This window comes from Castanea sativa, chromosome 10 (genome assembly GCF_040712315.1).
Source record: "Castanea sativa cultivar Marrone di Chiusa Pesio chromosome 10, ASM4071231v1".
Lineage (NCBI taxonomy): Eukaryota > Viridiplantae > Streptophyta > Magnoliopsida > Fagales > Fagaceae > Castanea > Castanea sativa.
In genome coordinates, this window is record NC_134022.1 from 26,029,238 (window position 1) to 26,052,691 (window position 23,454).

The 23,454-nt window shown below is 39.2% G+C and overlaps 2 protein-coding genes across 2 annotated transcripts; both read right to left on the reverse strand.

Moving 5' to 3' along the window:
* Positions 1 to 18,433: 18,433 nt before the first annotated feature.
* Positions 18,434 to 18,922, reverse strand: LOC142612301 (uncharacterized protein At5g01610-like). Its single transcript, XM_075784412.1, has one exon. It carries the CDS (start codon positions 18,920 to 18,922, stop codon positions 18,434 to 18,436), a length of 489 nt encoding a protein of 162 aa, XP_075640527.1.
* A 3,232-nt stretch (positions 18,923 to 22,154) lies between these two features.
* LOC142612303 (uncharacterized protein At5g01610-like) lies at positions 22,155 to 22,661 on the reverse strand. Its single transcript, XM_075784413.1, has one exon. The coding sequence runs from the start codon at positions 22,659 to 22,661 to the stop codon at positions 22,155 to 22,157; it is 507 nt and encodes a 168-aa protein (XP_075640528.1).
* Positions 22,662 to 23,454: the final 793 nt, after the last annotated feature.

Consider the following 23,454-nt stretch of genomic DNA (forward strand, 5'->3'; position numbering starts at 1 on the left):
TTTACAAATTGCATCCTCTAACTTGGTTGAAATTTTAATTTAGTACCTTTACATTGATTTATTTCTGTCTAGAAATTTGTTGTTTTATTTCCGTCAAAATCGAGCCGTTAATAACCATAAAACACGTAATTTTGTATGGAATAAAATTGAAAGTTAACAATGTAATTCCAAGTGACACTAACAGAATAATTGAATTAAACAGAATTTAAAATTTAACGATTGAATTGAGCTAAAGTGAAATTAAAAGACCAAATTGAATTTTACACAAATTAGAGCCTGCAATTTATAATAAACATTGGTCCTTACAATTCCTGGCAGTAACTTTTAACAGCAAAGATGGACTCTACCCTATGTTACGTGTACAATAACAATACATTAAAATTAAAAGGAAAATGTTAACAAGCATAGTGCGGTGCTGTTAACATTTCCTTTTCTGTATTTCACTTAAAAAGAGAAAAAAAAGTTGTCAAAAAATTATTAAAAGAGTTAAAAAAAATTGTTAAAAACTGAAAAATTACCAAAAAATTGAAAAAGTTACCAAAAAATTACCTAAAATTGTGTTGTTAACGGGCACCTTACAATTAACACAAACCAAATTAAAATTATAGTTGAGGTGTGAAACTCTATTAATATTAGATAGGTTCAAATTTTATATCTATCAAATTTCTATTATTTAACATTTGAACAATTTTAAAATATATTATTATTATTTTATTATTTATTTTAAATTATTTTATTCATTATCTAACATATTATTAGAACGCAGTTAATTTCCGAACGGCCCATTTGCCCCTACTTGCAAGTTGCAACCATATTTTTGAAATATATAAAATTTAATTTTACAATCTCGTCTCCAGAATAAATTTGATTAAGGTGAAAAAAATTAGGGGAAAATCAATGTTTTGTTGGCACTTTACTATCAGATTAGTCTTTCCTCCAAAAAAAAAAAAAAAAAAAACCCTATTAGACTAATCATGAAGAAATAATTTTACTACCGCATAAAAAGTCGTAACTTTTACCACAATTATTCTATGTAGTATATTGTGATTAATTGCCTATTATTTTTATATGGACCACAACTTTTTTTTTTCCATTACTTACACTCCGTCAATTGTGACAAAAATTGTGCATTTTTTTGTGATACAAGATTTTTTGATCATGAAGATTGATCAAATGGCCATTCTAAAAATACAATCAAATTTAATGGACTAAAATTTTTGGATGGTAATAATTCTTCAATTTAAGAACTAATATAGAAACAATTCCAAACTTAAAAAATCAAAATTTTAATTTTAGTATAAAAAAGAATGTACCAATTGAGGCTTTGCGGTTTATAATCAGCAAGTGAAAATGCTTTACTTACACCAATAATTCAGCCAACATATAGTCAGTTGAGGAAACGTTGGTTGCATGTCACAAACTCATTAATTATGATACAAGAATTCTAGCTTGCAAAAAAAACAGCCCTTTCATATATCAAAGAACAGGGCTTTCAAGCGAGCTCTATTCCACATGTATCCCTCTAGCTCACCCGAATCAGATGGTATGTCTCCTTTTTTCTTTCAAAAATATTGGTATATAGTTGGCCGTAATGTAACTAATGTAGTGTTATCTATACCCCCTTCTGGTCACATGTTACATAAAAGAAATTATACCCACATTTTTTTCATACAAAAAAAAAAGACCCGGAAAATGTTGCTGACTACTATCCTTTTGGTTTGGGTAATGTTGTTTCTAGAATTGTATCTAAAGTTTTGGCCAACTGGTTAAAACTCATCCTGCCAAATGTGATATCTGACTCACAAAGTGCTTTTGTTCTTTACCGGTTAATTACCGATAATACTACTGTAGCTTTTGAAGTTTTACACAGGATGAGAAATAAAAGAATAGGGAAGAAAGGGCAGATGACTATTAAATTGGACATTAATAAAGCATATGATCGTGTCGAATAGGAGTTTCTTCGACGAATTATGCTAAAATTGGGTATTGACGGTAGTTGGGTCAACTTGGCAATAGAAACAGTATGTACTACGTCCTATTCAGCACTCATTAATGGAGAACATCAAGGGTATGTCACCCCATCTTGAGGTAGCAGATAGGGTGATCCATTATCACCATATCTATTTCTCTTATGTGCGGAAGGATTATCTTCACTGATTAGAAAGGCAATGCAAGCTCAAAGTCTCCATTACGATGTATTATCTTGTACAAATGGGGTATGTATTTCTCACCTCCTATTTGCGGATGATAGCTTTTTCTTTTATCAAGCTACCACGCAAGAATGCCAACGCCTCATGAACCTTCTTCGGTGTTATGAAATGGCTTTAGGCCAAGCTATAAATAGACAAAAAAATTGTCTATTTTCTTTAGCCGAAATAAAAGAGCAAAAGTTAAGCAGGATACACAAGGCTTGATGGGTGGGAGAATTATGGAGGATTGTGAAAAATATCTTGGGTTGCCAATGGTTGGAGGAAGATCAAAAGTTAACACTTTCAAGGACCTTCGGGAAAATATTACAAAAAGAGTCCTAGGGTGGAAGGAAAAATATATTTCGAAAGCAAGACGTGAGGTATTGATCAAAACAGTAGCACAAGCCATCCCCACATACTCTATAAGCATCTTCAAAATCCTAGTGGCTTTGTGCAATACTATTAATTCTAGCTTGGAAAAATTTTGGTGGGGACAAACAAAAGATGAGAAGAAAATTCATTGGATCAATTGGAAGAAGTTGTGTACTCCAATAGATAGAGGAGGGATGGGGTTTAGTAGGGATATTCAAGCTTTTAATTTAGCCATGCTGGCTAAACAAGCTTGGAGGTTGATCCATAATACACATCCTTTATTTTATCATGTGTATAAATCGAGATACTTTCCCCATTGTTCTTTTATGGATGCTGAGGTGGGCAGCAACCCATCCTATGATTGGAGGAGTCTTTTGGCAGCTAGGGATGTCATTTTTGAAGGTTCAAAATGGGAGGTTGGGGATGGGAACCGTATGGAAGTTTCGACTCAAAAATGGCTATCCCATAAACCACTTTTCCCAGGGGAGATTCAGCCTAACCTGTTTGTGAAGGATTTAATTGATACTGCAACCGATCAATGGGATAGAGAGAAAGTTTTCGATCTCTTTGCCCATGGGACTCGAATGGAAATTCTGCAAATACCTTTGCCAAATGCGTTCTCAAGTGACAGATTGGTTTGGAAGGAGACACAATCCAAAGTTTTCACTGTAAAATCTACATACCAAGTTGCACTGCGATTGAAGAACAAGTCACGGATTCAAAATTCTGATGTAAGGTCGGATCGAATCCTATGGAAAAATATTTGGTCCTTGAATGCTCTCCCAAAGGTTCGCATGTTCATTTGGCGTGCATGTTCAAATATTCTTCCCACTAGAGCTAATTTGCATCAGTGAAAGGTCCAAATCGATCCAAAGTGTGAAGTCTACTGCCAACATGTTGAATCTGTTGCTCATATCTTGTGGGAATGTCTATTTGCAAGAAATGTGTGGGCACTATGCAGAGGCAGAATACAGAAATTCTCGAATGATGCTCAGGAGCTTCGCTTCCTCTTCTGCTGCCTATTCGACGAGCTCCCACGCCTGGAACTAGAACGGTGGGCAGTGATCAGTTTGGCAATATGGAATGCTAGGAACAGATTTTACTTTGAAAAGCTTCAAGACCATGCTAAATCTATTTTGGCTAGAGCTGTCGGCTTCCTAGGGAACTATCAGAGACTTGTAGCTGCTCAAACAAGCCAGTAACACAAACCTGCTCAAACAAACCAGTAGCACCGAACTATGTTGTGTATGCCGTAGTTTTTCACTTTCTTGTACTGCTATTACCACTGTCCTACCCCTGTTATGTTGTTTTTAGTGGCTGCTTATTATTTGTGTACTTCATACATCAATAAAATTTCTATTTTTCATCTCAGAAAAAGATAATTATATCTGAAGGGGATAAAAATATTAGATGGGTATTCCCATAGAGCTCGAGGGGACGGAGAGCATGAAGACGGATCGACACCGTAGGTGACGCGACCATGATGGTTAAATTTGGCTGAGTATCCGTCATGTATGAATTAATTGAAGATTCCAGGTTGTATGTCATTTGATATGTTTTAAATCAACTTTTGCTTTATCCCTATGCAAGCGTGCACACTTGGACTTCTTGCGACACACGTTTGAGAAGACTCCTATATGGAAAGGAACTTGAGAGGGAAGTTGTATCCTAAAAGAAAGGCGATTCCACCCAATATAAATACCCCGAAACCCTAGATGTGAAGGTATGCACATTTAACTCAACTCTGGCACTTTAGGGTTGAAAGAAAATTCTAACTTGACCTTCGGAGGGTTTTTGGCCGGCACCACACCGGTGCTCTCTTTTAGGTCTCTTTCTTTTCTCTTTGCAGGTGTTGATTCAACTCGGAGAGTGCTTGCAACTCACTGGTGATTTTTTTTTAGCATCATCAGTTGGCGCCGTCTGTGGGAAACGAAAATCTTTCGATTATTTCAACCTCGCTCTATTCCTGAGACAAAGAGTTGCATGGTACTTACCCGATCGATGGCAACAAACAACAATCAAGGCGACGAACCGCCCGCCACAGCTCTAGAGAGGCAGGTCCAAACGCTTGCGGCGGCGGTCGAGCGCCTCACCAAGCAGAATCATGATCTGGAAGAACAATTGCGACAAAGGACCGCACACCCAAGTGCACCAGAGGAAGACCAAGAGGGCGCTAGTCCGGAAGGAAGGAACGCAGAAAGACCCGAGGGCAGCAACGCTCCAACTAGACCCGAGCGACAAGAAACCAATCGACCATCTGTCTTAGACACTTTGCCGACTCACATAGCTGCCGAAATGCAGGAGATGAGGGAACGCATGGATGTGATGATGAACGCCCTTAGAGGACAGGTATCCAGCAACCTGGACGACCTAGTCCATAGAACGGATTCTCCTTTCACAGCGTTGGTAAATTCATGTCCCGTTCCCCCAAAGTTTCGCATGCCCCATGTGGAAAACTATGACGGATCCAAAGACCCGTTGGACCACCTGGAGTCTTTCAGAACCCTAATGCATCTTCAGGGTGTACCGGATGAAATCATGTGCAGGGCTTTTCTCACCACCTTGAAAGGGCCTGCAAGGGATTGGTACAGTAGGCTCACGCCTAATTCCATCGGCACTTTTAAGGAATTAGGCGCACAGTTCGTGTCACACTTTATTGGAAGTCATCGGCACAAGAGGTCTATTGCATGTATACTAGGTATTAAGCAACGAGAAGATGAGACATTAAGGTCTTATATAGCCCGCTTTAACAAGGAATCCCTCTCGATAGACGAGGCAGATGACAAGATACTTGTGGCAGCATTCACGAACGGGCTACGAGAGGGTAAGTTCTTGTTCTCTCTATGTAAGAATGACCCAAAGACTATGTCCGATGTATATTACAGGGCGACGAAGTATATGAACACGGAGGATGCCTTGCTGGCCAGAGACGACTATAAGCCAAGAAAAAGGGAAAGACAGGAAGATACGAAACCAGATAATGGACGAAAAATGGCAAGAACCAGAGACTGACGAGAAGACCGGAGATCCAAACCACCTTCGGGGAGGTTTACAAGTTTCACCCCCCTCACAGCCCCAATTGACCAGGTGTTAATGCAAATCAAAGATGAAGGAACCTTGTCGTTCCCGGGCAAGTTGAAGGGAGATCCGAACAAAAGGCCAAGAGATAGATACTGCCGTTTTCATCGTGATCACGGCCACGATACGACGAACTACTATGACCTGAAGCAACAGATCGAGGCCCTTATCAGGCAAGGAAGGCTGCAGAGGTTCGTGAGGAAGGAAAGAACGGATCAACCCCAGGAGCAGAACCCTAGACGGGAAAACGAGCGTCCCAAACCACCGGTAGCAGACATACGAATGATAATAGGGGGCAGCGCTTCAACAGGGTCGTCTAAAAAGGCCAGAAAGACCTATTTACGGACGGTACAAAGTGTCCAGTCGACGGGCTCTTCACTAGAAGGAGAACGACGGAACGGCTCCAGCATCGAGTTTTCGGAAGAGGAGGCCCGGCGCCTTCACCACCCCCATGAAGACGCGCTCGTCGTTAGCATACAGGCTGGGGACTTCAACATCCACCGAGTCTTGGTGGACAACGGAAGCTCAGCAGATATCCTTTACTACCCCGCATTCCAGCAGATGGGGATCGCCAAAGAACGCTTAATCCCGGTATGCACGCCCCTCGTTGGCTTTGGAGGTTCCCGAGTATATCATTTAGGATCTATCACGTTGGCGGTGACGGTAGGAAGCTACCCGCAGCAAATAACAAAGGATGTTTCTTTTCTCGTGGTTGATTGCTCTTCAGCATATAATGCCATACTCGGACGACCCACTCTCAATGCATGGAAAGCCATCACCTCTACCTACCATCTGATGATCAAGTTTCCCACCGAATCCGGAGTTGGAGAACTGCGCGAAAATCAGGTGGCTACGCGAGAATGTTACGTTGCCATGATAGAAATGGATGACCATGTGCAGGCGATGACCATTGAGGAACAGAGAACTGTAGCAGAACCCGTGGAGGAATTAGAGGAGGTATAGCTGGATGATTCGAGGCTCGATCGAACCACCAGGATCGGAACCTCAATCGACCAAACGGTTCGACATGCACTCCTGGTATTCCTCAAAGAGAATCAAGACGTGTTTGCATGGAGCCACGACGACATGCCGGGAATAGATCCAACAATCATAGTTCACAAATTGAACGTATCACCTTCTTTCCCTCCAGTTCGACAAAAGAAGCGTGTGTTCGCCCCCGAACGGGATCGAGCCGTGGCAGAAGAGGTGCAGAAACTGCGAGAAGCGAACTTCATAAGGGAGGTGTATTACCCTGATTGGCTGGCCAACGTGATCATGGTCAAGAAATCAAGCGGGAATTGGAGAATGTGTGTTGACTTCACGGATCTGAACAGAGCATGCCCTAAAGACAGTTACCCACTCCCGCGCATTGACACCTTAGTAGACTCCACCGCGAGACATGAATTGTTGAGCTTCATGGACGCCTTCTCGGGGTATAATCAAATTAAATTGGATAAAGCTGATCAAGAGAAAACATCATTTGTGACAAGCCAGGGGCTTTTTTTCTACAAGGTTATGCCGTTCGGGCTCAAGAACGCGGGAGCCACGTATCAACGATTAATGAACAAAATGTTCGCGCACCAAATTGGCAGAAACGTCCAGGTCTATGTGGATGATATGTTGGTGAAAAACGCAAAGGTGTCCGATCATTTGAGGGACCTCCAAGAGACTTTCAACACTCTTCGAACGTATAAAATGAAGCTGAATCCTGGCAAATGCGCATTCGGAGTTACCGCTGGAAAATTTTTAGGATTCATGGTGTCCCAATGGGGCATTGAGGTCAACCCAGAGAAGGTGAAAGCAATTATGGAGCTATCTCCTCCGAGGACGGTGAAGGAAGTGCAAAGCCTGACAAGGAAGATAGCAGCCTTAAATAGGTTCGTATCAAGGGCGACGGACAAGTGCCGGAATGGCTGGTAATACCACTTAAGGGCGGATAGACCGTCCACCTGGGCCGACTACAAAAAGCAAAGCTTCGTAGACTCGACGTTGGTAATGATTCCGTTTTTAACCTCCCTTTTTTCAGAACACTAAAGAGATCTTTCGAGTGGATGGACGAATGCCAAAGGGCGTTTGAAGAATTGAAGGCATATCTCTCGGCCCCGCCATTGCTTAGTCCGTCCATACCAGGGGAGGAATTGTTCCTGTACCTTGCAGTCTCAATAGCAGCGGTAAATGCAGCTCTCATCAGAGAGGATGGAAAGATACAAAAACCCGTGTACTTCATCAGCCAGGCGCTAAGAGGGGCAGAGGAAAGATATCCACGCATGGAGAAACTCGCTTTCGCTTTTATGACTGCAGCTCGAAAGGTCAAGCCCTATTTTCAAGCACATACCATAAAAGTCCTGACAGATCAGCCGTTGCGGAGAGCAATGAACAATCCTGAAACTGCTGGACGGATGGCTTTATGGGCTATCGAGCTGAATGAGTATGATATCCAATACCAGCCACGAACGGCTGTGAAAGGACAAGTACTAGCAGACTTCATCGCGAAATTCACTACACCTGAGGAGCAGGGGGCAGGAGAGACGCCAACATGGAGAATTCACACAGATGGATCCTCTAATAAGCATGCGGGAGGAATCGGGGTCGTACTCCACACCCCGGAAGGAGATAAGATTGATTGCATGATCCGTCTGGAGTTCCCCACTACAAATAACGAAGCAGAGTATAAGGCCCTGTTGGCAGGGTTGGAGCTTGCGATAGCGGCTGTGGCTAGGAAAGCGGTAGTCTACTCCGATTCTCAAATCGTAGCCAGTCAAGTTAATGGGGGCTATGATTGTAGGAATGAACGAATGAGAAGGTACCTCGGAGAAGTGAAGGGTCGAATGAGTGACCTCCAATTCACGATAGCTCAGATCCCACGAGAAGAGAACCAAAAGGCGTACCGACTCGCAAAGGCTGCTTCGGCCGAACCTATGATCACCCCAGAACAGGTATTGTCCTTTGTCCAACATTCATCGCTATTAGATAACGTTCGAGTGCAAGAAGTAGGCACCAAAGACGACTGGACGGTTCCAATCGTGACGTACCTCAAGAACGGCAAGCTGCCAGATAGCAAAGAAGATGCAAGGAAATTGAAGGTTAAGGCTGCCCGATTCATCCTAATTAAAGACGTACTCTACAAAAGAGGATTCTCCCGACCATACCTAAGATGCCTTGGCCGTGAGGAAGCTGACTACGTGATGAGGGAAGTTCATGAAGGAATTTGTGGAAACCACTCGGGGTCAAGGTCTCTGGTGCACAAGCTACTACGAACGGGATATTACTGGCCAACAATGCAAAAGGATGCCCATATGTACGTTAGAGCCTGCGACAAGTGTTAACGGTTTGGCAATCTCATCAAACGGCCAACGGAGGAACTCACACCTATGACGGCTCCATGGCCGTTCGCACAATGGGGGTTGGACATCATAGGTCCATTCCCGATAGCAGCAAGACAACTGAAGTTCTTGGTGGTTGGTATTGATTATTTCACCAAATGGGTGGAGGCAGAAGCTCTTGCTACTATCACGGAGAAAAACATTCGCAGCTTTGTATGGAAAAGCATTATCTGCAGGTATGGGATTCCAAGAGTGCTCGTTTCAGACAACGGGAAGCAATTCGACAATGATGCATTCCGGGACTTCTGTTCTCAGCTAGGAATCAAAAATCACTACTCGTCACCCGCCCACCCACAGGCCAACGGACAAGTTGAAGTCATGAATCGGTCCTTGTTAAAGATTATCAAGACCCGGCTCGAGGGGGCAAAGGGTATATGGCCGGATGTTCTACCAAGTGTTCTGTGGGCGTACCGGACAACAGCAAGAACGCCAACAGGAGAGACACCGTTCTGATTAGCGTATGGTACTGAGGCCCTCATACCGGCAGAAGTGGGACTAACGAGCTACCGAGTGGAAAGTTATGACGAGAGCAAGAATAATGAAGCGTTGCGTCTAGAGCTTGATCTTGTAGACGAGGTCAGGGCAGCAGCAGCAGCACAGAGACTGGCGCGGTACCAAGATATGATGGCAAAACACTACAACTCTAGGGTTCGACACCGGAATTCGAGGTGGGAGATCTGGTATTACGAAAAGTGCTTGGCGCTACGAAGGATGCATCCCTGGGAAAGCTGGGTCCTAACTGGGAAGGCCCATATAGAATTATCTCATGGCATAGGAAAGGAATGTACTACTTGAAAACGTTAGACGGAAGGAAGTTGGGTCATCCCTAGAACACGGAACACCTGAAGAAGTACTACCCGTAGTGCGACAGTCATAAGACAATGTTTACCGCTATGTTTTTAGTTTAATTTTCAGCATTCGTAGTTCTTACTTATTAGAGCCCAAGTTTTCTTTTCCATAAACAATTTGGTATGTTGAACTGGTATAATGAGAGGAATTTTTATTATGCATGGCCGAGAAATTCTACAAAGTCCACAAAGTGGACAGATCATCCAAAATGATGAAAATTCTACAAGTCCACAAAGTGGACGGATCATCCCAAAGGGATGAAGAACCTAGTTCACAAAGTGGACGGGTCTGAAGTATACAAGTCCACGAAGTGGACGGATCATCCAAAAGGATGAAAAACCTACAATTCCACAAAGTGGACGGGTCATCCAAAGGATGAAAATCCTACAAGTCCACGAAGTGGACGGATCATCCAAAGGATGAAAAACCTACAAGTCCACAAATTGGACAGGTCATCCAAAGGATGAAAATCCTACAAGTCCACGAAGTGGACGGATCATCCAAAGGCTGAAAAACCTAGAAATCCATAAAGTGGACGGATCATCCAAAGGATGAAAAACCTACAAGTCCATAAAGTGGACGAATCATCCAAAGGATGAAAATCCGACGAGTCCACAGGGTGGATGGATCATCCCAAAGGGATGAAAAACCTAGTTCACAAAATGGACGGGTCTCAGAAAATACACTAGAAAGTCCAGCTCACATAAAGGACGGACATCACAAATTGTTCACAGTAGACGGGTTATCTAAATGTGCGACAGAATATAAACAACCAAATAGGCTTTAAAGATTCGACAAGTTAAATTGTGTAATTACAAAAGACAGTTCAACAAAGTTCTCTTATAACGGTAAAAAAAAAAGAAAAAAAAAAGGTACATCACTACTCATTCTTTGGCGGAGAGTTCTCAACATTCTGGCCGTCGTTTGGTTGACTTGAAGGAAGAGCTTCACCCTCGTCAGCTGGAGCAGTGACGACAAACACTTCGTCTGTGCTTTCTGAACGGACAGACTGTGCAAGTGTTTGCCTTTGAGCTTCAATGGAAATGTGGGATACGTCCAAATCAGGATAGGACGACTTCACCTGACGGATGGCATCGTTGAACCCATCAGCAAAAGAGCTCCCAAGCTCCGTCAGAAGGAGTTCGGAGTCGCGATATTCCTGGACGGCTATCTCTTTTGCGTTGTGGAGTTTGGACATTGTCTCCGTCAACTCCTTCTCCTTGTCCTTCAAAATCTCGCGCAAATGCCCATTCTCCTTTTCCACCTCACTTCTGACCTGCTCCGAGCATTTGAGCTTTCCGTCCATGTTGATCTTGTAAGTTTTCAGCTCGTAAAGCTCATCCTCCATCGTCTTGTTTTTCTTTCTCAGACGGTCCATGGTTGTCTCGTGGTTGAGACAACGGCCAAATAGCCCTTTCATCATCAGCATTGCCTGGAAGCGAAATACAACGTTATGATAATGACGGGTGTGAAAAGAACTTAGCAAAACTAGTAGACGGATTCAAAGTTACCTGTGCAATGGTGAAAAGGCCAGTCTCACCCATCGCCTCCGTCGTATGGTTGCCGAGGTCAGCGTAGTCGTCAGCTGTCAGAATAGACGACAGCTTCTCAAGGGCATAGCTTGAATCCTCCCGAAAGAGAACAGGTGGTTTCTCCCTGGTGGGTATTGGACCCTTCATCAAGCCTTTGCCCTTTCCATGCTTGACGGGCGTTTTCTCTGCCTCCAAGGCCACGATGGGTTCAAGGGTGGTCTTTTGTTTCTTTGGAGGACGGTCCATTTTTTCTTGTTGAGTTCGCTTTGACGGTACAGGTGGGACCGTCCCCTTTGTTTGACCCCCCTCCTGCTTTTTCTTCGCTGCCTGTTGTTTAATGAAGGCTCTCCTCTTGGCGGCGTCCATCTCTGCAAATCAAAGACGGATGAGAAAGGTAAAATAAAAAGAAGAAGAAAGACGGATAGAGTTTCGACGGACTTACGTTTTCGAACTCTGTTATCGTATCGACGGGCAGCGAATGAAGGTTCGGGTCCGTCACAATACCAATATAGAGTATCAAGGGTGACGAGTTGAGCCCAAGTCCTTTCCTGCAGTTTTGTCTTGTTAAAAATTTTCTCCAAAAAACTCCACTGCTCCAAGTCAACTTGAGGACGGTCTCGAGCTACAGCAAAAGACGGTTAGATTTTAAAGAGTAAACTAACTTTTAAAGATAAACTGGACGGAAACAAAAGGAATGCATACTCGACGGAGGCATTATGCCCCATGTTGTGTCGACGGGTATGTAAGTACTATCCCCTGGACGACACATCCATTCGTCCCCTTCCAAAAAGAAGTAACGACTCTTCCAGTCTCTATTTGAGTCTGGAGTATCACTGATGAGCCTCAACAATGGGCTTCTAGCGGCAAAGCTATACATCCCCTTTGACTTGACGATCTCTGTTGGACGATAACAGTGGAAGAATTCTTCCACCGTCAGACATTGCTCCATATAAAACTTCTACCCCAATGAACACCCTCCAGGCGTTTGGGGAGATTTGGGTGACGGACAGGCCAAGGTACTGAAGAAGACGACGGTGGAGAGAACTTAAGGGAAATCTGAGCCCTGCCTTTAAGGCTTACTCGTAGATCCCAACACCGTCTACCCCTCTATAGTAACATTTTTCGGATTTGTCTGGAAGACGTAGACGGATGTTGTCTGGTATTTGATACTTGGTCCTAAGTGTGTTAAGATGAGATTCAGTCATAGACGACCTAAAATCATTTACCGTCCAAAGAGGCAGCATGACGAACTCTCTAAGGCCATCTGGGCCAATCACTGATTGGACAGGGGGATCCACACCGTCTAAGCTACTACTGGACGACTCTGAACTTTCCGTCTCCAGATCAGCATCAAGGGAAGAAGAGGTACTGGACGGATTCCTCTCTTCACTTGAAATGTCAGGATCTCTTGGACCTGACGGGAACCTTTCATCTTAGCCCGCCCCCTCGCGGACAAACGACTGGTTACTTGACGCACTAGACATTACCTACATTTATGACGGTATAACCTAAGACACCGACGGATCTAAAGAAAGCGCATATATGTGAAACAATGAAATTAAAGAAAGACGGAGAAAGGTTTGGAATACATATCGGATCGAGATGGCTTCTAACGAGGAACGACGAATAGATCTGCTGAACGACAGGAAGGCACTATAGCTATGACGGTTGCGCTCTGCTCACAAATTTTTTGATAGGAAGAGAAAATGAAGGGAGAAATGTCTGGCTTTTATAGAACAAAGGGCGCGGGATACGAAGCGACGCCTCGTTTTGGGGAAACAGCCAATCCACAAGGACCACGTGTTCTTCGTCAGAAATGCAGGCCACGTGTCATCCGTTATGGTATACTAAGACCGTCCCCTCTCAATGCATTGCTTTTAGTCACTCCATGAATCCGTCAGGTTTCAAAGACGGATCCAAGGACTGAAGGGGGCAACTGAAGGGGATAAAAATATTAGATGGGTATTCCCATAGAGCTCGAGGGGACGGAGAGCATGAAGACGGATCGACACCGTAGGTGACGCGACCATGACGGTTAAATTTGGCTGAGTATCCGTCATGTATGAATTAATTGAAGATTCCAGGTTGTATGTCATTTGATATGTTTTAAATCAACTTTTGCTTTATCCCCACGCAAGCGTGCACACTTGGACTTCTTGCGACACACGTTTGAGAAGACTCCTATATGGAGAGGAACTTGAGAGGGAAGTTGTATCCTAAAAGAAAGGCGATTCCACCCAATATAAATACCCCGAAACCCTAGATGTGAAGGTATGCGCATTTAACTCAACTCTGGCACTTTAGGGTTGAAAGAAAATTCTAACTTGACCTTCGGAGGGTTTTTGGCCGGCACCATACCGGTGCTCTCTTTTAGGTCTCTTTTTTTTCTCTTTGCAGGTGTTGATTCGACTCGGAGAGTGCTTGCAACTCACTGGTGATTTTTTTCGGCATCATCAATATCATAATTAAATACGTACTATGGATAGCAATTCGTGTTCACGTGTCAATTCGTATTGTGTCAACTCATGAGTATTCGACTATATAGGTCAATACTAACCTGACATATTTATTAAACGGGCCAAGATTCCTCAACTCTAACACAACTCATTTATTAAACGGGCCAGTTGAGTCAACTTATTTATCAGATTTTATCAAAATGAAAAATAAAATTTATGAAAAAACAAACAAACAAACAAACAAATATTTTTAATATAAAAATCAGAACTAGCAAGTAACTGCATCACAAATAATTATTCAAAACTAAAGCATATCCCAATATCACAAATAATCAATCATAATATATCAAAGAAAATAAATTACAACAACTAATAAGTTTATATACCTAGAGTTTGAAAGGTATATTAGAAAAATATTATTTAATTAAACGGGTTAGACGGGTCAAATGAGTTCTATATGTTGAACATTAACCCAAATAAACGTGTATGTCATGTCAATCCAAATATGACACGAACTCATTAAGCCTTAACCTAAAACCTGCTAATTTCGTGTCATGTTGTGTTGGGTTCGTGGGTCGTGTCCAATTTTGCCACCCCTAATACGTACATAGTATATTAACACAAAACCACCTTCGGATTATTATATCATAATACATGTGTGCATACTATATATATCGCATGACCCACATTATTTAAAATTTTAAATGACGTGATAGTTTATATACATTTATGAATTATGAAATGAACTGTATGCATCTCTAGTGAGATGAAGATGATCATTTTCTAAGTGGGGGGGGGGGGGGGACCATCCTTCCTCTCATGTATGAATATGAGTTATATGTACGATAGTAATTATTCAATACTTTGGGATTAATGCTACTTTCTCTTACATAATAGTGGATTTTATTAATTAAATTCGTGGTGAAAACCATCATTCATGTATAAGAATGAGCATTGCTTATGGAGTAATTCATTTTATCATTCAACTTAATAATTTCACCAGATGGTACAAGAGTAAGACTTATGTAGGAAATTTATAGTGCTGAATTTCCATTTTGGGTTATATGATTTCGATTCCAATAAACTAAAAGATATGTCTCATAATTTTAAATGATTCAACATGATTTCGAGCAGAATATGAGTATAGTTTTTTCTTTTCTTTCCTTTTAATGGAACAGGTCTTTAAATAAATAGGAAACGAAATGAGTAGATTTCAACCAAAGCCTAAAGGCTAAAGCCCAAAAGTCATGTTTATGTGTGTAAGTAGGGACGGAGTCACGACTTGGAGTTAGCAGGGGTAAAAATATAAATAATTTTTTTTAAAACTCCAAATGTGCATTCATTTAGAAGAGAAATGTCATGTCTACAATATTTTAACAAAAACATTTTCATAACAAATCGTAAGTGGTAAGTTATTATTGGTTGTTATGAGTTGGCAAAAAAGTAATTTAAGTTATGGATTAAATTAGAAAGAATAACAACTTACTGCATGTGATTTGTGGTGAAAATAGTGTGGACATAACACTTTTCAATTTAGAAAGTTGTGTCTTTTATTTTTACTTTTATTTTTGGGTGTCTTGTGTGTTGTCAGATGTGTGTGGATGTTCACTTAGATTAGTTAGAATTGGCTTAGGAATTTTTTTTTTTTTTTTGTTTGTGTCTTGCAGTAGGTTTCTTTTGGGGTGTTGTTTGGGCTTAAGTTTGTTATTGGTAAATTTTGTAGTTGAACTTGTTAAATTTATTTCAGATTTTAGATTAATAAATTTTTTTTATAGCCTTTAAAAAGATCAATAATATTGTTGAGGGGTTAAAGTGCAAATTTATTGAAACAAATTTCTAAAAATTAATACATATATTTACTAAAAAATATTTTGAAAAAATTTGGTTCCAAGTATAGTTCCATCACTATGTATAAGTGAGTCTGTGTATAACAGGCTAAAGCCATCGTAAAATGAGTTTAGCTTAGGTTGGACTTTGGAGAGTTTAGGATTTATAATTTTAATCCTTGTACTGGGCTAATTGTTATGGTCAAGACTTAAGAATTTTTAGGGCTTGGGTTCAACTCTTAACAATTAGCTGTGTGTTAGTGTTTCTTATATCCCATCTCTATTCCAAACGGTTTAAAGAATAATAAGTGAGTTTTTCACAGACTAGGAGAATGGGGTCTTGTCCGAGAGCGAGTAGGATGCTACTATGATCACGCTAAGATAGGGAAGCTACACTTGTTGCCCCCCCTCTACCCTTTTTTTTTACCCCCCCCCCCCCCCCCAAAAAAAGACTTAGAGAGTTTCAATTATCAAATCCTTTGATTAGAAGTTTAGAATGCAATTTCTTGCCAAGCGGCCCATTTGCCCCTACATGCAACCTTATTTTCGAAATATATAAAATTTGCTTTCACAATCACATCTCTAGAAAAAATAATAAAATATTGGCGTAAATGCACTTTTTAGTTCCTACGTTTTGGGGCTTTTTCTATTTTGTTCCCTACATTTTTTTTACCCCTTTTGGTCCCTAAACCAATTAACGCGTGACATTTAAGTCCTTACTATCACCCAACTAACCGAAAATGCTGACATGGCTAACGGCACAGTAAAATAATAATTAAAAAATCTATTTTGGCATTAAAAAATTACCACGTTAGCGTTTAAATTAATTTTAATTAAATAAAAAAAAATTAAAAACAAAAAATTGAACATGAACATCAATAACAACAATCCCAGAATCAAGAACATGAACATCAAACCTAGAATCAAGAAGATGAACATCAAAGAACAACAAACCCAGAATCAAGAACACGAATATCAACAATAACAAAATAGATCAGATCGAACCACACCAAACCAACAACAACAAACCACACCCTAACCAACAACAACAAACCCACACCGATCAGACCAACAACAACAACAAACCCTGCAATCCCAACCAACGAACCTAGTCAAACCCAGCACCCACCAACAAGCTCCCTTCCACCGAGACGGAACCGGACCGAGATTCTGTCGGAAAAGCTACGCCGCTCTCTCTCTCTTCGCTTCGCTTTGCTTTCTCCGAACCCAAACACAAGAGATTTGACCACTTAAGCTGATTCAACCACATTCACTAAAAAAAAAAATTTAAGACCCACATGCAAAGAAAGAAAAGAAAAGAAAAGTACTAATTTTTAGATTTAGACAAACTGAATTATTTTATTTTAAGGAAAAAAATAGGAGAAAGCGGCGTAGCTATATTGAACTCAAAGACCACAACAACAGTAAGAATAGCCCAGACAGGGTATCCGCTAAGGTCTTTGACCAGTTCTTTCAAGAAAATTAGCAGCGAAATCAGAGTCAAAGCCAAACCCATTTTCGCTGAGAACACAATCTTTCTCGGGTCGGTCCGACCCATCTTCCAAGCTTTGTAACTCACATCTTTCAGCAAATCACAGTTTGTGAAAAGAAACTTGAAAATTATAGACCAATCATGTATAGTTGTAAAGTAAAGTTGGGTTTTTTTTTTTTTTCTTTTTGTTAAAGACGATATTCGAGAACTTTGATTTGGGCACGAAATTCGAGAGCACAAGTTTTTTTTTTTTAAGAAACAGAGCACAAGATTAATTTTGTTTTTAATTTTTTTATTTAATTAAAATTAATTTAAATGTTGACGTGGCAATTTTTTAATGCCAAAATAGATTTTTAATTATTATTTTACTGTGTCGTTAGCCACGTCAGCATTTTCTGTTAGTTGGGTGACAATAAGGACTTAAATGTCACGCGTTAATTGGTTTAGGGGCTAAAAATAGTAAAAATAAAATGTAGGGATCAAAATAAAAAGAACTCCAAAATGTAAGGACTAAAAGAGCATTTACGCCTTAAATATTCTTTAAAGAAAGTAAGGTAGAAATAAAAAGGGATAAGTCAATGTTTTGTTGGCACTTAACTGTCGGATTAGTTTTTTTTTTTTTTAATTGTCGGATTAGTTACGAAAATTGATTGAATGACCATTTTAAAAAAACATAATCAAATTTTATGGACTAAAATTATTGAATGGTAAAAAGTCTTTAATTTAAAAAACTAATTTAAAAAAGAAGTGTTATGCCCATAACATTTTTGACAATATTTTCATAACAAATTTAAGTTGCAAATTATTACTAGTTTAAATATGAAGCTACTACTAAAATTATTTTCTTATCTACCAGTAATAGCAAGTAACAATGAAATAAAGTACTACTTTAAATTTATTATGAAAATATTTGGACATTTCTCAAAATAAAAATAATTCCAAACTTAAAAGTCAAATTTTAATTTACTAAAAACGAATGTACCATTTGCGCTTTGCGGTTTATAATCAGCAAGTCAAAGTGCTTTTACTTACACCAACAATTCAGCTAACACAGTTAGCTGAGCAAACGTTGGTCGCATCTCACGAGTCACAAACTCAGTTAGATGCAACAATTCTAACTTGCGAAGAAAACAGCCATTTCAGATATCAAAGATAATTATATCATAATAATACAGTACATTAACACAAAACCACATTTTTTGGATTATTGCCCTAATGGTTACTGGTAATGAAGGTGATCAAGCTCACTTGATTAACTAAGAGGAGGACACAAGATTATTGAGCTTAATCTTCCTTCCATTCCCAGCAGTGACACAATCAAAACCACATCCACAAGTTGGGCTCTCAGTGAAATTACTGACTGGAAAATCCGCTGATGCGATCCCCACAGAGAATGCTAGTTCATCATCTTCACGAGTAACTTTCACAATGCTGAGCCAGAAGAATAGCACCTTAACTGTGATACCACTTAAGCTTGAGAGCTTGTCTTTGGCTATTATACCCGTTATGGTGGACTTGTACTTCAACTCATAAGAGTCAATGGTGAAAGTACAAGTACCATTCAAATACGCTGAGAATTTACCTGTGGAACTGTCGAGTTCATAGCCTAAGACGCCTTTGGGAAGAAGACCAACTGGGAAGTCATATTCTTCAAGAACTTCGTATGCAGTCAATGAGTCTTTGAGGGAGGCAGATGGGGTTGACAAAGAGATGAGAAAGAAGAGGATTAGGCAGAGAATAGCCATTGGAGACATGGGTTTTGATTGGAGGATGGAAACCATTTTTTTTTTTCTTGTGTTGAAACTCAAGGTGTAAGATGGAGTTTGACTGTTTGGTATGTGTTGAGGCTGGTAGTACGAGTAGGAGGTTTAGGTTAGGGAGACATATATAGTTCGTGCAAGAGCTAAAGATGGAAAAGAAATTTGGATAAATGGAAGGATATTCCTTTTATATACTGTTATGTGCATTTAATATTTTTATAACCTATGTTCACTTCATGGTAATTACAATTGGATCAAAACACCAACAGATGATATATAAAAGTGGAATATAGAACTAAATCATTATTTAACTTTTAATTTTTATAATGTGCTTAGTATGATTGGAGAGGAGGAGATTTGAACTCCTAGACGTCTCTCTTGGATGCTCAAAATGTACTAATTGAGTTAGTAGATGGTAGTTGAATTATTAGACTCTTAACATTATTCAACTATATAGTTGAATAATTGCTCTTCTATGTTAATCATTTGAAAGACTGATTATTAGTTAAGGGGTTAGTTGAGCCCTGCATTATGTGTGAGTCCAAACAAAAGGGGTTATTAGAAAGTTTTTCTTTTTTGAAGTTTTAAAAAATTTATTGGATTAATTTATAATTTTCTTATGACCTCTTTACCTTAGTTAAATAATACTAATAATAATCCTATTTAAAGGTTAATTTTTTTGTTCGAAGAATTGAAATATACTATTAAATATAGATTTTTTTTGGAAGAATTCAATAATTAATTACCATTTCAAGGGTAAATTTATTTTTGGAAATAATTTCCATGGAAACAAATTAACAATCATAAAGAAGAATTATAAAAGGCTTGGAAATTCACCAATCCAAAATAATCCATCAAGGATATTATCCTAAACAGGATCCACATCCTCAAAAGTTGTTTTTTTTTCCCCCCAAGAATAAGGAGTATCCTATATTGTTATTTTACCTATTAAACCATGCTTATTACATGAGAGAAGATAAAAACGGTAACATTTTTCTCACAGCACTGGATAATTATTAATTAGTCGACACAATTACTAATTTTCTACCACCAGCCTTGAAAACACGTGACACAGGTGTCTTCGTTCAAGCCAAGTCAGGCACCTCATTCCCTCTGTCGTCTCTCAAAAAAAAAAAACCCTCTCATGACTCATGAGCTCTAGGCCTCTATTTTTTCCTTTTTTTATTTTGTATTTTTTTTAACGGAAAAGTGAGCTCTAAAGCCTTTAACAGAAGAGTAGGTGCACATGCTTATATGTTGCCCCTATAAATTTCGGCAAATCTTCATAGTTTTGTAAATATTAGTATTGATATATATATATATATATATATATATATATATATATATATATATATATATATATATATATTTTTTTTTTTTTTTTTTTTTTTTTGTTGAGAGAGCTTCAATCTATGGCGTCCGCTTCTGATGACAGCTTTTTATCATCAGACCAAGACACCAATCAGTTTTATACAACTATCAGAGACTTTACCAATTAAATATACTAATATAGATGCAGAAATGAAAGCATACATTAACTATGGTTAATAGATTTCTAATATAAATAGGAGACTTCAATTGTACACATAGAAAGATTGAGCTTGAACCTGTTACATTGAGCTAATATATTTCTAACAAGTTTTTCGCAGTAAAACGTCATATTTATTTTGTATGCTCTCTCTAATGGTCTTTTATTAACTAAACATATATATAACAAAAAAAAAAAAAAAACCCAACCCAAAGATTTGTAATTGACCTTGTATTTCTATCAAAGAAATTAAAAGCTTGTTTGGATAGCATGAAAACTGAGTGATATCACTGTTTTCATGATCCATCATTCAAAACTTGTGGGTCCTACAAATGATGCAGTGTTTGGCTTGGTTTTGGATGTTTGTTTCCATCACTCAAAAATTTGAGTTTGGATGATGGAAAATAGAAACAAGGATCCATTTGGTACATGTATTTAAACACATGTTTTCAGTTTTTAAACAACATTATACGTATTTTTACACACTTTATTTTGTTATTTTCAAAAATTAAAAATTGAGATATTAGGTATTTTTGTAAATATTTGATGATTATGAGACTTACGGTCAGACACTCAAGACCACACATGTGCTCAAACATCTTTTTCTTCTTCACTTTTTCTCTCTACCATACTAAGATTTCTTCTCTCCCTCTCCTCTTTTTTCATTTCTTTCTTTCTTTTCTTCTTCAAGTTGGGTTCTTTTAGCTACTTCTCTTTTTCTTATCCTTTTTTTTTTGTTCTTCTTCACGACTGGGTTCTTTCATCTTCTTCTCTTTTTTCTTTTCTTTCTTTCTTCTTCACTCTAGTTTCTTTTCTCGGCTTCTTATTATTCTTCTTCAATCTTTCTTTTTCTTCATGAGATGATGGCAAAGGGCTTCGATATTTGCGTTTTAATTGGTTTATGGTGTGCTTTTTGAGCTTGGAGTTGTGGATTTTGTGGGGTAATTTTTTCTGGTATTTCTTTTTATTTTTATTTTCATTATATATATGTAAAAGAATTTGCTATGATGTTGAAGGTGTTGGTGGATCTGCTATGGTGGATGCGTTTGATTTTTGGTGATTTATACGGTGGTGGATGCAAAACAATGGCGGTGGGTTGGGTTTTTGAGAATTGCAATTTGTGGGTTGTTGGAGGTGGTAGAGGCTGAAATGGGAGGACAGGGTTTCAATGTTTAAGGCTTCATGAAAGAGGAGAGGGAAACAAATGAAAGAGATGGAGGAGAGAGACATGTTACCGTTTTGATCTACACAGTACATGAACTCCACCACTTTGTCAAAATTTTGAGTTAAGCTCACTTAGATTTGAAACCAAACAAAAATAAGATGGAGTTAAGGAAAAAGTAGAGATAAAGATATGAATTATGAAAATTGAGTTTGAGTGATAAAAAATGAGAATTGAGAATTGAGTTTTGAGTTAAGAGTAAACCAAACAACCCCTAAAGTTCCAATCTCCCATATCCCACTTCCCTTTGTTACTATCCTATTATTTAAAAAATATAAAATAACTAAAAACCTCAAGGGAGTCCAGAGTCTTTATCAACTAAAGAAAGATAATAGAAAACTCAAGGAAGCCGCACTTAAACTTAAGACCCATCTAATAGCCTTCAAGTGGCAATTAGGCATTGAAATAAAATATTAAAAAAAAAAAAGTGGCAATCAGTTGCTCCTTAATACAATTAATTGTCCCACCTAAGAAGCGGACAGAAAAGCATTGAATTTGTTACAATCAAATCCACACCCACACTGGGGACACTCCTCAAAATTATCAACTGTGAAGTCAGCAGAAGCAATCCCAACAGAGAACTGGAGTTCATCACCATCACGAACCACTTCCACAATATTGAGCCAAAACAAAAGTACCTTAACACTCACACCCTCCAAATTCTTGAGCCTGTCTTTGGATATCACACCCTTTATGGTGGACTTGTACTTGAGCTCATATGAATTTTCAATTGCGAAGCTACAAGTTTCATTCAAGTAGGCTGAGAACTCTCCGGTTTCTTTGTCTAATTCGTAGCCAGTTACACCTTTAGGAAGAATGCCGATTGGAAAGTCATAATCTTGAAGAACTTCGTAAGCTGAGGGTGTGTCATCGTCACCAAAGGCAAATGGGGTTGAGAAGTATAACAAAATTAAGAGACTTGCACAAAGAAATGGCATTGAAGAGATGGGTTTTGGCTGGGAAAGAAGACTCATATTTTCTCTTATTGGAGAAGTGTTCTTTCCAATTCAGGGTGAGTGGTGGTGGTGGGAGTTGATTATACGTGTTGATGTCTTATGCAACTTGGTTGAAGGTGACCATTTTGTCACGTTGGTCATCAAAGCCTTTAAATTGACAGTAATTTTCGCTATACCTCACTCTTTCTGTAAGGTCCATTGGGTGCCGCGTGTTGCTTAGTTTGACACCTGTGCTTATTTCATTTTTGAAAGTCTCAATTATGAGCGAGTCCCAACAAAAATGTTTTTTGTTTTTCTGGGAAATTGAGAGGGATTTGGTGGCCATTTCAAAGTTCCGACTTTTCTTATATTTGATCTGAATTTGGTTTACTGAAATTACTTTTAAGATTCAAATCCAATGTTTGCTTATGGCTTTGTGCAGTTGTGCTTGTGTAAAGACGATATCTTATGGTAAGTGAAAACATGCATGATGGGACTAACGAAATCAATCACAGACGATCTCAATAAGACAGACAAGAGCACTCTCAAGGGCGAGCCTAATTAAATGTCCACATTACTGACGAGGATGTCAGAATCATTCAATACCGCTATTAATATCCCGAGCGGTTACGGTGCCAGCCAAACGGACCGTTGAGAACATATCAAATCTTATTATTCGGCAGTAAGCGTTACCAAGAAAAGCATTAACACCTCAACGGCTAGAATCCAGAGTAACATATATAAAGCCCTCACGTCGCCACCACGAGGTACATACACATGGTCACAAGATATACTGAGTTATTCTGATTGATTGTTATAAATATTCATTTGT

What these genes read in the sequence shown, in the direction of transcription:
- LOC142612303 (XM_075784413.1), bottom strand. Translation starts at nt 22,661, where the DNA reads ATGAGTCTTCTTTCCCAGCCAAAACCCATCTCTTCAATGCCATTTCTT.
- LOC142612301 (XM_075784412.1), bottom strand. Translation starts at nt 18,922, where the DNA reads ATGGCTATTCTCTGCCTAATCCTCTTCTTTCTCATCTCTTTGTCAACC.